The sequence below is a fragment of the Leucoraja erinacea genome, chromosome 24, assembly GCF_028641065.1.
Source record: "Leucoraja erinacea ecotype New England chromosome 24, Leri_hhj_1, whole genome shotgun sequence".
Classification (NCBI taxonomy): Eukaryota; Metazoa; Chordata; class Chondrichthyes; order Rajiformes; family Rajidae; genus Leucoraja; species Leucoraja erinaceus.
This window is the reverse complement of record NC_073400.1, coordinates 11,330,266-11,346,289: the sequence shown is the minus strand read 5'-3', so window position 1 is coordinate 11,346,289 and position 16,024 is coordinate 11,330,266. Positions and strand designations below refer to the sequence as shown.

The following is a 16,024-nucleotide window of genomic DNA, read 5'->3' as shown; positions in this document are numbered from 1 at the left end:
AAGGTTCTATGATGTAGAACAAATCGTAAGCAAATTGGGGGAAATCATTCAAGTTTTCAATATGAACCATTTTTCCAGTGCTTGCAAGCTTATAAACTGATTATCAAGAGTCAAGAGCCAAGACTGTTTTGTTTGTCAAATGTCCCGAAATGGGACAATGAAATTCTTACTTGCAGCAGCATAACAAAAATGTAAACATAGTACTCTGTTAAACCTGCAATAAACAACAACAACAAAGTTCCGCATATATATACATTTTAAAACGAACAGACAAATATATAAACGATAATAGTGCAAAGTAAAAAGAAAAGCCCACAAGTTTATATAGTCCGGAGACTATTATTAAGTTGTAGTGTTTAATGGCCTGATGATTGTAGGGAGATGCTGCTCCTGAACCTGGATATTATAGTTTTCAGACTCCTATGCCTTCTTCTCAATGGCAAACATGAAACAAGAGTCTGGCCAGGGTGATGCAGGTATCTGATGATGCTGGCTACTTTTTTGAGGCAGGGACTCCTGTAGATACCTTCTGGATTAATTCTAACAACTTAATTTATCCAGGTCAATGTTAACTACAAATACTTTTGGTGGCAGGTGTAACACATGCTATCTGAGCAGGGAACCATCTTAACTCCTGATCCATATTTCAATATCTGGCATTGGTCACAAAGAGGTGACCATCGATGGGGGGGAGGGCACCAAATTCTACTATTAAGACCTAGAAGAGCTGATCTGTTTACCCAAGCCTAAAAGATGCCACTGCAAGTTACTTCTTTGAATTTACCTTGGCATTTTGTTCTTGCTCTACAACTTCCACCATTGTTCCTCCATGTCGAGTTTGACCCTCATTGGATCTTCCAAATCCAGAAATTAAATTATGGTTGTCAACTACCCTGAGCGAGGCTGACTAAGGGTCTCGACCCGAAACGTTACCCATTCTCTCCAGAGATGCAGCCTGAATTACTCCAGCATTTTTGTCAATCTTCGGTTTAAACCAGCATCTGCAGTTCCTTCCTACACAATTATTCCATGAATGGCTTCCGTGAATCCTCGACATTACAGTCCCCTGACACACCAGCACTGGCACTACTCAGGCTATTTTCAGGTGTGGACATGATGGTGGTCAATGGTACATTGTTCAAATATGGATCAGGAGTTAAAGTAGTCCCAGTTTTTTGTTAACATTCAGACCCCATCTGATCTAAGCTGTTCTTTTTCAGCAGTAAACTCATTTTTCAGATTGAACTCTGCCCAAGGCTCTGCCCTTAAATAAATCAAGGAGCATTTTAATGATATTTAATATGTTGACATTTTAAAGCATAACCTGATTGAAACTGCCTCAGGTTACATGTTATCTTCAATATGGAAATTATTTTTCATGGAAAATCAGAGAAGACCAACATTTCTTTAAATAGTTGCTCTTTTGGTTTGACTGGTAATCTGAAGGCTTTCTTGCATGGGCATTTTTCAGTAATGGTTTGTTTATTAGAGCAGAAATTTCTATTTAATACCTGTGATACAAAGTTTCATGCAAAATCACAGCCATGGGAATCTAATCCCAAACTTGCCTCAATATGGGGCCTTTACAATTAAAGCACTGTCTTGCAGTGAGGAGCAGAACCAATATCCACCGCCTTGCCGACCCTCACCGCCTCCCCGGGACTTCCCATCCATCCGCTGACGACAATTATTATCCCCCACCCTAGTTGTCTTACTGATTCCACAGTTCGCATCTCTCGCTCACTCTCGTTATCACACCTTCCCCAGCCAACAATGGGCCATTATGGCCTCTATCCTTTCTGGGGTCACCTGTTGCTGGCCCTCATTTGTTCTGGCCTTTTCCCGCCTCCAATTTATTTCCCCATCCCTCACCTCTACTTTCAGTCTGAGGAAGGGTTCCAACCCGAAACGTCACCTATTCTTTTTCTTCAGCGATGCTGCCTAACCCGCTGGGTTGCTCCAGCATTTTGTGTCAGTCTGGATGACTGTTCTCAAGCCCAGATCCCTGAAGTGGGCAGATGTTCTGCTGACCTAATGCTCCGCGTTAATTTTCTGGCATTATCCCTGCAAATATGTGGACATTTTCGATCCGTTCTAAATTTCTTCATCGCTTTCCCGCAGCCGGAGAAACTGGGAGACATTTGTACCTCACTGCGCTACGTGCCGACAGCAGGGAAACTCACAGTCTGTATTCTGGAAGCAAAGAATCTAAAGAAAATGGACGTGGGTGGACTCTCAGGTGAGTAAGACAACAGCTCAGATGTGTCAGGATTTAAGAGAACCATTAGAGCTAACAGTAAGTGCACAGGCATCTTGCAATATATCACCAGCGCTGGATGCAGAGAAAATTGACCGCACATTATACGGAGTTCTCAACCAGTATATCCCTCAGGAACTCTTCAGTTTTTATCCTTCAGCTTTCTGAAAACAATGATCGCAATGTATTACCGGGAACCAGCAAGAAAATATCAGTAGGCAGCTGTTAGCAAGAAAATAGCAGCAGGGCACATGGCATAAACTAATCACACAATACTGTCAATACTGGACCCGAAAAATTGACAGCTGACGCTAATGTCGCTTTATGCCATACATCTAATGGCTGAGGAACAACGATTTTGATCCTTCATCACTTGATGTCCATGATTCTGTGTATTTCCTGGAAATTCAGGGACGATGTCAGCTAGTAGCAACTTGTGACAGTTAACCAGGCTTAAATGCACGAAATTATCAAGATCGGGCTACAATAAGAGAAAGAAATGTATATTATAATCATTAAAATGCACAGTAAACTTCTGAAATGGTTGAAATCTGATTTGGTGAAGATTGTTAATCAACAATAATTGCCACGGGGGTATTCAGGTGTAAAGATGTACATACAAGCAATTATTTATTAAAAAATGATACTGTAACACCGAACACAAAGCACGACTAACAACTTTTTCCAGATTAACCAATATTTTGAAACGATGAAATACTAAAAGTATAAATTCGCAAGGTATATTGATCAATTTGACAGATTGTGCTTAGGCCGGAGACGCCAGTAAGACAGAAATGCATAACAATGTGAGATCATTGAACACTGGATGAGTCATTGGAGATTGAAAACTGGATGATCCTGAGGCTAATGATTGCATTCCCACCATACATCTATTGCGACAAGGTAGATGGTGGCTAATGCCAGCATTTGCTGCCGGAAACACCGCCACAGCGAACACATGTTCGTTCATCTGATGAATTATGGGGCGATGCAGCAAGGCCAAAGACCATTGTATAGGTAACCAAGGTGTTGACACCGCATAAAGTCAGAAGTAATGGACAGAACAGGGGGAATATGATGGCCGAAATGAGTCCCCATCATTTGGTGGAGGGTAACAGCTGAGCTATTCTGGCTTGGACCTGACATCAAAGTGGGACATCCTTCGGTGAAAGGAAATTTCAGTAGTGTCGCGGCCCGTGAAGCTTATGCATTAGACTCAAATGGGCTGAAGGACTGACACAAGCTGGGTAATTATTTAAAGTACTTGTCACAGCCATATATAAAAGAATTAATATTTGAGAAAAAAATGTTATGGTATTGAGAGCGCAAGCAAAGGAAATATTTGAGAACCCCAAAAGCATATTACCAAGTGGGGAATAAAAAAAAAAGTACACTAAATAGAAAAGGATAATACGCTATTACTGGGGTAAAGCAGTATCAAGTTGATAACCAAAAAAGAAATGTGAAAGTATGAATGAGGGCCAAAAATAGAAGATATAGATCACAATATAAAGATATTTTGAGAAACAGGTTTTTGCAAAAAGCGGTAAAAAAAAGATATAGATGTACGCCATGGCACAACAAGCCCCAGAGGTAGGCGACTCCTTGCGTGCTTGGTAGGTGGCAAGAGATATCTTGGACCAATAAATTGTATCCTTTGATATGAGAAACCAAAAAGGGATGGTTACTGCCAAAGGCTAAATATGAGGGTCACCAGTATGATATTTGATGCACACGGGTGCTCAACAGGCAATGGCCTAACAATACAGCAAAAAAGACTATGGTTTGCTTTTTACTATGGGTGCTTTAGGTAAAATAAATGTAAGTATTTTCTTCATGTTTACTAGTGAATGGGTATGCGCAGTGTTGCGTCGGATCAGTTGGTTGGGCACGAAAAAACCCAAGCGCGCCGCCCGAAGAGGCCTGTTGGTTGCAGGGGCGACACAGGGTGGATTCTGTTCTACACTTCTTTATCTCTTGAAATAGAAGTTCTAAGTGTGCGGGATCGTTGTGTGGCCACGGACTGAAGGGGTGTGTGCATGCTGCAGATCTGATCACTACAAAAACGATTGCTCCATCATGCCACTTGTAGTTTTGGTAGGAAAGCCAGCGCTTGCACTAGTACTAGAATTTCCAGCGCGTACATAATGAATCAAGGTTTTGAAAAAATATGTCTAGTGGAATATTTGTTATCCTTCCAATATCAGAGGCAGTAGGAGGTAAGGATTTGATCACCGCATTTCAAAACCTTGATGAGATATGGATACAATCCGAGGGAGAATTGTTCAAGGTTGCGAGCAATGTCAAATGTCACACTAAAACGGGTGATAGAAGTTTGTTCAGTAAAAAACTATTCAAAATGTTCTTGGATAATAAAATGTGGAAAGAAACCAATGCGGTGCGGGATTTTGTGAAGGGATATTAAAGAGGGGTTTAATTGGCAAGCCGTTGGCCTCAGGAGACGCTGGTACAGGGTTTCAAGTAAACTGGAATAACACTTCCAACATGTGCTGTTTCATGTGGCTGCGAAATAAGATCAAGGAATGGATGTGCAATAAATGGGAAGAGTGTGGGCAGAGAGGGGAAGATTTACAAGGATGTGACCAAGACTGCAAGGGTGTCAAGGTGAGGCTATATTAAAAGAAAGATTGGGTAGCTAGTAGGCTGAGTGGGAGTTGAATTGACAGACAGAGTCAAATTGATAGGTTAATGCATGCAATGGAGTCTTTTTTACCTAGGGTAGGGAGGAATCGAGAACTATGAGGGGCACTAGATTTAAGGTAAGAGGGGAAAATAGATTTAAATAGGTACCTGGGATGAGGGTGGGGATCTTTTTTCTCAGCCTGCCCTTATACTACCAGGGTGGTGTAAGGTAAATGGAATGAGCTGTCCAGTAAGAGGTAGTTGAGGGCAGGATAGAACAACATTTAAATAGAACATATGGATCAATGTACATGGATAGACAGAATGTTATTATGGGATATGGGGGTAAATGTAATACAAAATGGGGGGACTAGCATGCACAAAGGGTCACATTTGGTCGGCATGGATAAGTTGGGCCAAAGGGCCTGTTTTGATGCTGTACGACTGTGACTAAGAAGAATCTTCAGGATGATGGTTTTTGAGCTTATATGAAAGGCTTGAAATATTTTCACATTATGTGACGATGAATGCCAAATAATCACCACTGGAATTACTCAAGTTATTAAAATGCCTTTTACATCATCTGCAAATCTGCGTCTGTGGTGTTTTGTGGTTCAATTTCAACAAACAATACGTTTTCCATGGGGAATGTTTTCCGGAATCTCTCAGTCAGTAACCATGTGGCAGTTCCTCCAAATCTGAACAAACTCTGTTGCAGAGCTTCGGAGAATGCTGGCCACAACGTTTCATAGCTAGTTTGTAGGCACTGTTGTATGTTATGTATGAAGACGTTATGTATGAAGGTAGTTGGTAGGGTATGTATGAAAAGATTCCACAAAGTTAGTTATTTAGTAGATACAGCATGGAAACAGCAACTGAAACAGAGCCCTGTCAGCCCAGCAAAAAGTTCCACGCCGACCAGCGATCTAACCAGGTTCACACTAGGTTTACTTTTGTTTAGTTTTAGAGATGCAGAATGGGAAACAAGCCCCTTTGGCCCACCAAAGTCTGCGCCTGACCCTTACACTACACTATCCTAACACCAGACTGGAAGGGACAATTTACCAATTATACTTCAAGCCAATTAAACCAATAAAACCTAAACTACACAAACACAAGTTCTAGATCACGTGGGTCCCACGTTCTCCATCCAAATGCCCTACGAAACAAAAGGGCATCAGGGGCATGATTTACAGAGTTAAATTAATCTATAAACCTGCATCGTGGGAAGTGGGAGGAAACCAGAACTCCCAGAGGAAGCCCACACGGTCACAGGGAGACTGCAACGTGGCCACACACAGATTGGGGAAGCAACACCTCATATTTTGCTTAGGTAGCTTATAACCCAGTGGTATGAATGTTGAATACTCTAGTTTTAAGTAACTTATACTAACTCTCCTCTCTCCTCCTCCCTTCCCCCCTTCCTTTACCCAAGACGTTCTAGTTCACCACTTTGTTTCTCTCTTGAGATCACACCTTCCCTAGCCAAAAATGGGGGCTCCACCTTGCCTGAGGGTAATTGGTTTCAGTGACCTTGATCAGTCCGGGGTTTTTTTCTCTCCTCACAGCCTCTTCCCTCCTCTCCCCATCCCCCTCTCCCCCCTATTTTCAATCTGAGAAAAAAGGTCCGGCGACCCAAAATGCACCATCCTTACCTCCTTTTGTCCAGAGATTGCTGCCTGAGTGTTACTCCAGCAACTAATTGATGACTATCTTTTTAGCATGTAGTTTTAGTTGCTTATGCGGGAGATAACTGTAGAAATAAATTGGAAAAAGGGGAATACAGGTCATCAATGGATGCTTTCAAATTCCAACATGGTCCCATTTCTACAATGTATGAGTGCTTGGTGCGTTAGCATTAAAGGGGCTGAATGAAAACAAAAGGTGTGTATTGAAAGGTGAGTATGGTCAAATCCCTGACCTACATATTGAACTGGGAAATGGGGACTCGTAAAAGTGGAGGCAGTAAAAAGCAGGGCGTGAGCATGGTAAGTTGTGAATTTCCTTGGCATGAAAGTCAATACCCAGTGATCAGGCGCAGGAGAGACGGAAAATCGTAGAGTTAGGGACAGGTTGGATAATAGACCAAAGACCCAGTAAATGAAATTGCCACGTTTCCAGGGAAATAATAACATCTCTTTTTGGGGCTGGTAAGAAAGGAGGTGGGAGTTGTGGATGTAACAGGGATCTAAGGTTAATACTGTGGATTTCCATTCCGGGGAGAAACTAACAATCAGCGCTGCCTATTCTCCACAAGAAAACTCGTCTCACAAGAAAACGGCACGTATTTTCAACTGCGCGTTTGAGCTGGCAGCAACCAAAGAACCCAATGCAGTAAGATCGGCCAGGATGGCCTTGACTGGGCTCTATCTCTAACCAAGCAATCTTTTGAACCAGCGTGTTATGGAGCTCAATAATTATATACAGTACGTCCCAGGGGGGCTGTAACACCTGTTGTCTTAAGGCTTCTCGTCCGCCCAGCCAAAGAAAAAAAAAAAAAGCCCTATGAATTTTGGAAGCAGAACTAATGACAGCACAGATTGGGGCAGGTACAGCAGATTGGGGCACAGGCCAGCACTACAAAATTGGTTACCTCTGAAGCCCATTTTTATGCCGGTGAAAATCAAGTGTTAAATATGCCACACACACCGGAATGTTGATAAATTCACGAAAGGTCACGGGCAAGGGTCATAAAACCCGAATATGGGCATTGCCATATGATCGGGCAATAGGTAAACTAAGTTACAGAGAAGGGTGAACATTATCATTGTAAGGTTAACTTTCAAAGGGGATGGCATCAACAAGTTCAAATAAATAATGTGTGCAAAAATACCAATCCTTTGTTCTTACATCAAATTGACAGAACAAGGCTGTTGTCCTTTGATGTCGGAATCTTTGATGTCTTTGTGATTTCAGGGCATGGGGGGGGGGACAGGGACCTTTTAAGGTCGGTGTCCAGGGGTTCCTGAATTAGTATAAAGGGTAGGCTAGGTCCTAACAGGTTGGAAAACTGTCCTGCGTCATGGGGGATGTCTCACCCCTTTCTCATACGCACTCTCATTTCACGTGTTTGCCGTACTCTTAGTGCCATTTAAGCGAGTTGTCTTTTTGTTTTTTAATTTTTACAAACCGACCGAATTACCAGGGGAAATTACACACGGGTAAATTAATATCATCAGGTCGCCTTTCTTCGTTGTAAGAAGTTATAAGGTCATTTCATCTGAGTCTGTGTGAGTGAAGGCTTGTGTGCAGGCCGCGAAATGTGGGATCCAATTTCACTAAGTCCATATAGGTCTCGCCAAGAAGTCCTTCCTCTTACTAAAGATAGACCACAATGTTGGCTGGGTGAGTAACTCAACGGGTTCAGGCCAGCATCTGGCTCTGGAGAAAAAGGGATGGGTTAACCGTTTTTTGGGGACGGAAAACCCTTCTTCCGATCTTACGCTTACTCGTCTATACTAATAAGTTGCATGTTACTTTGTGAAATTCTCAAATTAGTAGGTCTTCAAGTTAGTTTTTCAATTGGTAATGAAAAAACCACATGAGTCCTTACACCCATAAACTTGGGGTTGCACCACCATCAAAGACACAGAGATCCTTCCAGTTTGGGCAAATAAATATTCACAACTATCCATCCTGGTTTAAATCCCTTCACACCAATTTCGACTCATGGGCTTGCAGCCTGTCTTGCACTTAGAGGAAGGAAATAAAAGGTTTTGGGCAAGTAATTAGGGGACTTCATCAGGCAGACATTAACACAAGGAAAAAAAGGAGAAGAAAGATCAGTACGTTCAGAACAAACACTAAAGCCTAGCCCGGTATTTTTCTATACAACATCAAGGAATCTAATTAGCCAAGCATGGATGTGAACAGACAGCATTAACCACAAGTTCTCCTCCAAGTCAGACATCATTTTGACTAGGAAGTATATCACTGTTTTTGCCATTTCTAAATCTAATTCCTGGAGCTCCCTATACAACTGCACTGATGAAAGATTATTGATCTGAAACAGTCATATAGCCAGCCCAGAAACTTACTCTAAATATAAAGACAGAAGGTGTGTCAAAAGGATTGAAGAGTTACAAATTGTGAAGCTAGAGGAAGGAATGTATGCGGAAGCGGAGAATAGCGGAATAGTTGCAAATCCAGGTCAGGCAGAGGAGAGCATGGGGAAAGGGGGGAGGGGTATATTGGGGCGGGGTGAGTGGAAGGAATAGAGGGAGGATTATGCAGTTACCTTCAAATTGGAGAATTCAATGTTCATACCGTTGGGTTGTATGCAGCCAAAGTGAGGTGTTGTTCCTCCAGTTTGTGTGTGGCCTCACATTGGCAATGGAGGAGACCCAAGAGGGCAAAGTCAGTGTGAGAATGGGAAGAGGAATTAAAATGGTTGGTAATCAGGAGATCCTGCAGTTTCTCCAGTTTGCTTGTGTAAGTTAATCGGTTTGTGTAGAATTACTCCTCCTATAGGAGGGAGAAGAATCAGAGTGGATCTGATGGGCACCCGTGAGAAAATAAGTGGAGATATGGGATTGCTCTAAGAGCTGGCACTGACTAGAAGGGCTCAATTCTATCTCATAAGGAAATATAAAAATATGACAATTAATTTTATTCAATGCAATTTGAATCCCATGAAGATTATTAATTGTAACAATAACCTCCAGTCCTGATGAAGGCTCTCAACCCAAATCACCGTCTGTCCATTTTCCACCATGGATTCTGCAGGATCCGCTGAGTCCCTCCAGCATTTTGTTTTATGTTCCACATACCAGCATCAGTCGTCTCCAGTGTCTTCATTATCCTCACATATAATTGATTATTCTGATTTTTCTGATTAAATTACTTTCTTTCCCCCACCATCTAGTTCCCACTCCCACCATATTTCTGTTGCATTACATGTATCACGATCAGCTTCAGCCCACCTCTCTCTATTTAGTACCCTGCAAAACACATCAATCATAACTGATCTGTCGATTGCCCGCCAGAATAATTGATAGTCTGGCAAGTTTCAGGTAGTTGTTAATTAACAGCTATTTTTTTTCGTATTTCTGGAATTCTGTTTCATAATATTCATTGTACAAATGCATTGCATGCTGGATGATGAAAAATCCCATACTGAAATATTAATGCTGCAGTAACGACCCTGTTAAATTTAAGTTGCTCATAAGTTACGGGGTGGTACATTGACGCAGTAGTAGAGTTTTGTTTAGTTTAGTTTAGTTTAGTTTATTGTCACGTGTACCAAGGTACAGTGAAAAGCTTTTGTTGCGTGCTATCCAGTCAATGGAAAGACAATACATGAGTCCAATTGAGCCATCCACAGTTGCTGCCCCAGCGCCGGAGACTCGGGCTTTAACCAGACCACGGTGCTGTCTTTACAGAGTTTGTACATTCTTCCTGTGACCTTGTGGGTTTTCTCCAGGTGTTCCGGTTTTCTCCCACACTCCAAAGACATAGTTTGTAGGTTCATTGGCTTTGGTAAAATTGTAACTTGTCCCAGGTGTGTAGGATAGTGCTAGTGTTTGGTGATCGGTGGTGGGCACGGACTCGGTGGGCTGAAGGCCCTGTTTCCGCGCTGTATGTCTAAAGTCTAAAGTCATACAATGTTTTACATTATATGCAAAACAATGTTCGATGGTGGACGGTTGCTGTTTTCAAATCCATATATGAATCAAAATCAATATTTTGAAAAAGAAGCTTTGATCAGACTCTCACAGCTTCAAAGTATATTAATTAAGTTCTGCAAATAATAACTTTGGATAAAATCCAAGCACCAATATCCCCAGGGCAGAAAAGTGAACCGCTCCAAATCGTTGACTGTTCCGTCCACTGTTGTATTAAGGGAGCACCACACAGTTAACTTTTCTGTTACTTAAAGAAAAAGGACACAAAATTCTGGAGTAATTCAACTGGTCAAACAGCATCCCTGGAGAATATAGATAGGTTACGTTTCGGGTCAGGGCCCTTCTATAGGCACGGATCCTTCTTCCGACATGAGGATTAGACATTCAAGTTAGATCATGTCCGTTCTCATGGGTTGTCATAAAAATGCCCTTTCAATAGTGAACTGCAAAGTTATTTCTGGTGACCTAGTTAAAATGTATTCATAGAGTCATAGAGTGATACAGTGTGGAAAAAGGCTCTTCGGGCCAACTTGCCCACGCCGACCAACATGTCCCATCTACACTAGTCCCACCTGGCTGCGTTTGGTCATTATCCCTCCGAACCTGTATCCATGTACCTGTCTAACTGTTTCTTAAATGTTGGGATAATCCTTGCCTCATCTACCTCCTTCGGCAGCTAGTTCCACCCACCCACCACCCTTTGTGTGGAAAAAGTGACCCCTCATATTCCTATTACATTTTCCTCCCTTCACCTTAAACCTACTATATGTCCTCTGGCCCTCGACTCACTTACTTTGGGCAAGGGACTCTGTGCAGCTACCCAATCTATTCCTCTCTGAATTTATACACTTCAATAAGTTATTATCAGATACCTATTTGTAGGAGCTTGCTGTGATTATTATGCTACTATTCTTTCTATATTGTAGATGCTATTATCTTCCAAAAGATTAGCATTGGTCGTCTAAGTGAGAAACAACAGACTTACCTTTGTATGCTATGGGAGAAGGGAGAGGGGAGACATTTTCTAAGGTATAAAGAGAGAGCAAAGCTCTCTGCATTTTGGGTAACTTTGGAAAATTAACAATTGACTCAAAATAAAAGTTTCCTGATTCATAATGCTGCCTGCATCGTTTAAATGTAATAACATCGGAAGCTATGGAGCCCGTAAGGATCACTAGAAGCCAAATCCTGTTTAGAACTCTGAAGCAGATTGCACCTCTGGCTAGGAAACAACACAGTGCTTTACCACCACAGTGTCTCTGTGATGCCGGGAATTAAACTTCCCCTTTGGGCATTGAGGAAGTTGATTTTACCAGCTTAAAAATTATACTGAAGATAATTTTTGCACAACAAACAGCAAATGATGTTAGACAGACTGCAACAATCTGCTCCAGGGGAGTGAAGCACTCAACGGAAGAAGTATCACAACAGTGTCAAAAAGAGATCTTGAATAAATATGTACTGAACCGTTTCAAAGTAACTCCCACTGAAACCCTGCTTAGCCGTCTGTATCTTTCCTTCCTTTCATCCAAATGGACTGAGACAAGGAAGCGTTGAGGCCCGTTGCAACTCTTTTGTCTGTCCCTGAATTATCTCCAATCTACCCCATCTTTGCAATAGTTTAGTTTAGGTTAGAGATACAGCATGGAGCCAGGCCCTTCGGACAACCGAGTCCGCACCGACCAGTGATCCCTGCACATTAACAGTGGGACTTGGTCTCTGATTAGATTAGTATTGTTTAGAGATACAGAATTGAAATAGGCCCTTCGACCCAGCAAGTCCGTACTGATGAGCGATCCCCGCACTAACACTATCCTACACACACTAGGGACAATTTACAATTTTATCAAGCCAATTAGCCAACAAACCTGTATATCTTTGGAGTGTGGGAGGAAACCGGAGCTCCCAGAGAAAACCCACGCAGGTCACGGGGAGAACCTACAAACTCTGGACAAACAACACTCATAGTCAGGATGGAACCTGGGTCCCTGGTGCTATAAGGCAGCAAATCTACTGCTGTGCCACCGTGCCACCCTGCTGTGGCCCATCTTGCTGAATCTCCTTTACATCCTCCGCCTCAAAGAGCTCTCCCTTGTTCCCATTGTGCTGGAACTAAAACACCATGAGATTTCCTTGCTCAGCCATGGGACAACAGATCCTCCCAGAAGTTCACCTCAAGCAACCTAAGAAAATGGATTGGAGCAGCAAAGAATAGATAAAATAGCCACTGTCTCAAGCTCCTGCTAACCCAACCCCAACACCAACCCCAACCCCAACCCCAACCCCAACCCCAACCCCAACCCCAACCCCAACCCCACCTCGCCCCAATAGAAGGAAAAAACTGTTTTTTTTTTCATACAATGCACCCTTCTTATTTATTCACTATGAAACCACTTCTAGATCTCACGTTAAAGCATTATATATTCATGTACAATTCTAAGAATTCATGCAATTATAGAAGGCATGCAGTATCTAAATGCAGATTCAATATTTTCCTTTCTTGTCAATGCTTTTACTCCAACGATTGTGTACAACGGCCTGTTATACAATGTGAGCCGTTCAAGTGCTGGTACTCGATTTCATATATACTTTGTACGCAGTATCCGATAAAATAAATTGCCTTGATACCAAGAGTATTATATCCCTTCACTCTGTCTGTAGTTTCCATAATAAATATTAAAGTTCACATTCAGCTACCAATAATACCATCCCTCTTCTATCTATTTGTTAATGGTGACATTGTGTGGACGGTCGGTGTGGACATGGTGGGTCGAAGGGCCTGTTTCTGCGCTGTATCTCTAAATAATGTAGTGTGACATTACTACAGGTGGTTTCCATTATAAATGCAACACAACTATTTGTAGCATAAATATGAACATAAGAATGAAACATCTATCTTCAATCTGAAACATGAGTGTTTCATGAAGCTAGTCCTGGACAAATCCATGCAAAATTATATCTCCATAAGCACAAACTTTTATTTACTGCAATCTTCACCCCAATACCTATACGATTGAACATTGAACATTCAGGCAAAATGGAGTAAGAACAGGACCAGCGTCATGGAACACTCATATTCCCACTAATGTTCAGACTGGATCTGGCAGAATACGTGGAGGAGACCACCATTTGGCGGCCAAACAGGTCGGAAGGTGGACCCAGCGAAGCGTCATGGAGCGCAATTAGGGCACAATGTTCACGGAGAACACTGGTGGCCCTCCACTGCATCCTGAGCTATCGCCAGCCATCTTGACTATGTCTTGCCACTGGATCCAGATAGGCCGGGACGAGAGATTGAGGCTGACGATTTGCGCAACTCTCCCTCACTTTAATCCAAGTCAAGCACAAGTCATGACTTCAGGACCCAACTGGGCGAAGTAAGATCACCACAGGAGTGCATGCAGCTGAGAAGAAGCGCGCCGCAAAAGCGCAGAGGAAACACGCCGCGCGCAAGGCTCGAACCACTTCAATTTCTACTGCAACACCCACCCGACTGTGTCCTATATGCAGGCGAGCCTTCCGGGCTCGGATCGGTCTCACCAGTCACCTCCGGACCCACAAACAAAAACACTGAAGTCATGGTCTTCTTCGACTACGAAGGACGAACAGCAACAATGTTCTGATAAGCAGGAAAAGTAATAGTAAAATTAATTTACCATTACAATAGGAATGGCTTGAAGCTTTCAAAAAACAATTTTATACAGCAGCGACACCATTATTAGCACCTTGGTAAGCATGATTGCAACTTATTAACAGTGGACCTGATGGAAATTTGTTTTCTCCACCTTGAGTGTGGCTTCACTGTTTTATACAATAACATAATAAATGAACAAGATAAGCAAATTAATAAAATCTATTACTAAAGTGCACATTATTATATTAATAATAATAATAATAATAATAATGTTTATTTATATAGCACTTTTCAACAAAACCAGTATTTGAACCAAAGTGCTTTACAGAGATTGATTAAAATTAATTGAACAGATCAATACAATAAATCCATACAAATCAAAAAAAGAGAAAAAGAAAAAAGACACAGAAACAGTACACTATAGAAATCAACATGAAACGTCCCCCCACAGCAGAATTCACTGTGAGGGAAGGCACTAAAAATACCCAGTTCTCCCCCTCATAGTCCACCCAAGGTCGTGGCCTATATCTGGCTTCCTCAGCCAACCCGTTGTTTTCAGGCCTTCTAGCCGCGAAGCTGGATCATCGGCGTCGGTGAACATCCATCAGCGGCTTGGACTGAAGCGGCCGCTTCCCCCCCCGAAGACTGCAACCCTAACCTCCGACTGTGGCGATCCCGGATCCCAGACCCCGCGGTGCTGTCGGCAGTCACAGTGCCCCGGAGCTTACCGCAAGGCGACCCGGTAAGGCATCGCCCGCTCCATGTAGGTGTCCCAGCATCTACACCGCTGTCGAAGCTGCAGTCCCGGCGCTGCTCCAGCTCGATGGTAGGCCGCACAGAGAGGACGAAGATGCAGTTCGGAGAAAAACCGCATCTCTGACCAGGTAGGACTGGGGTTAAAATATTTTTCCCCCCCCCCCCCCCCCCCCCCCCCCCCCCCCCCCCCCCCCCACCACCCAATAAAAGAAGACCTCCAAGAAACATTCTATACGAACAGGACTAAAAATAAAAATAAAAAAGGGTGAAAGGACGGACTGCAGGAGGAGCAGCCATACACAACGGCGCATCACACCCGCAGTCCGCCATCTTGATTTTGACAAATATTGTATTGTATAAGTTGATAGAGTGGTAAAGAAGGCGCATGATATGCTTGCTTTCATTCATAAGGGCATTGAGTATAGGAGTCAAGAAGCCATGATGTAACTTTATGTCCTTGGTTAGCCTCATTTGGAGTATTGAGTGCAGTAATAAATGAATCCCAGTGAGAAGATGCCATTATAATGAGACTGTAATTACTTCTTATAATTAAAAAAAGACAAACTGACTCCAGATCCACATACGGTAGTACCAGTTTGTAATTATGAGGTTTAAATAAGCTTTATTTAAAGAATAACGGCATTCATTTGTAATTTAAAACTTACAAAGGAAGCAATTATGGAGTATTGGTTTATGGAATATTACATTGTTGATGAATCTAGGTTATTGGTGCTAACAGAAGCACCGATTCTCTGCTGCTTGATGGATGTGTTAACTCATGGTGGCCATGCATGGAGTTGTAGACACAAAATGCTGGAGTCACTCAGCGGGACAGGCAGCATCTCTGGATAGAAGAAATGGGTGAGGTTTCGGGTTCTTCAGACTGAGAGTCGGTGAAGAGGGAGACACAGAGATAAGGAAGTGTAAGGTGTGAAAATGAGACATCAAAAGAAACGGGGATCAAGGAAAATGTAGAATAGATCATTGTTAGCTAGGAGAAGGTGACAACAAACTGAACAAAGATAAAAAATTTAATCAGGGGGACAGTCAGACTGGTCGGAGAACTAGGAAGGAGGAGGGATGGAGACAGGGGGAAAGGAAGTGTTACTT

The 16,024-nt window shown here is 42.5% G+C and overlaps 1 protein-coding gene across 3 annotated transcripts in view; it reads left to right on the top strand.

Annotated features, from left to right (window-relative positions):
• LOC129708647 (synaptotagmin-B) overlaps window positions 1-16,024 on the top strand; it is a 525,824-nt gene that overhangs the window by 477,093 nt on the left and 32,707 nt on the right. For all 3 annotated transcript variants that reach the window (XM_055654536.1, XM_055654533.1, XM_055654534.1), the window contains one exon: window positions 2,122-2,239. In XM_055654536.1, the coding sequence (XP_055510511.1) occupies window positions 2,122-2,239 (118 nt within the window). The remainder of the gene's footprint in view (window positions 1-2,121; window positions 2,240-16,024) is intronic.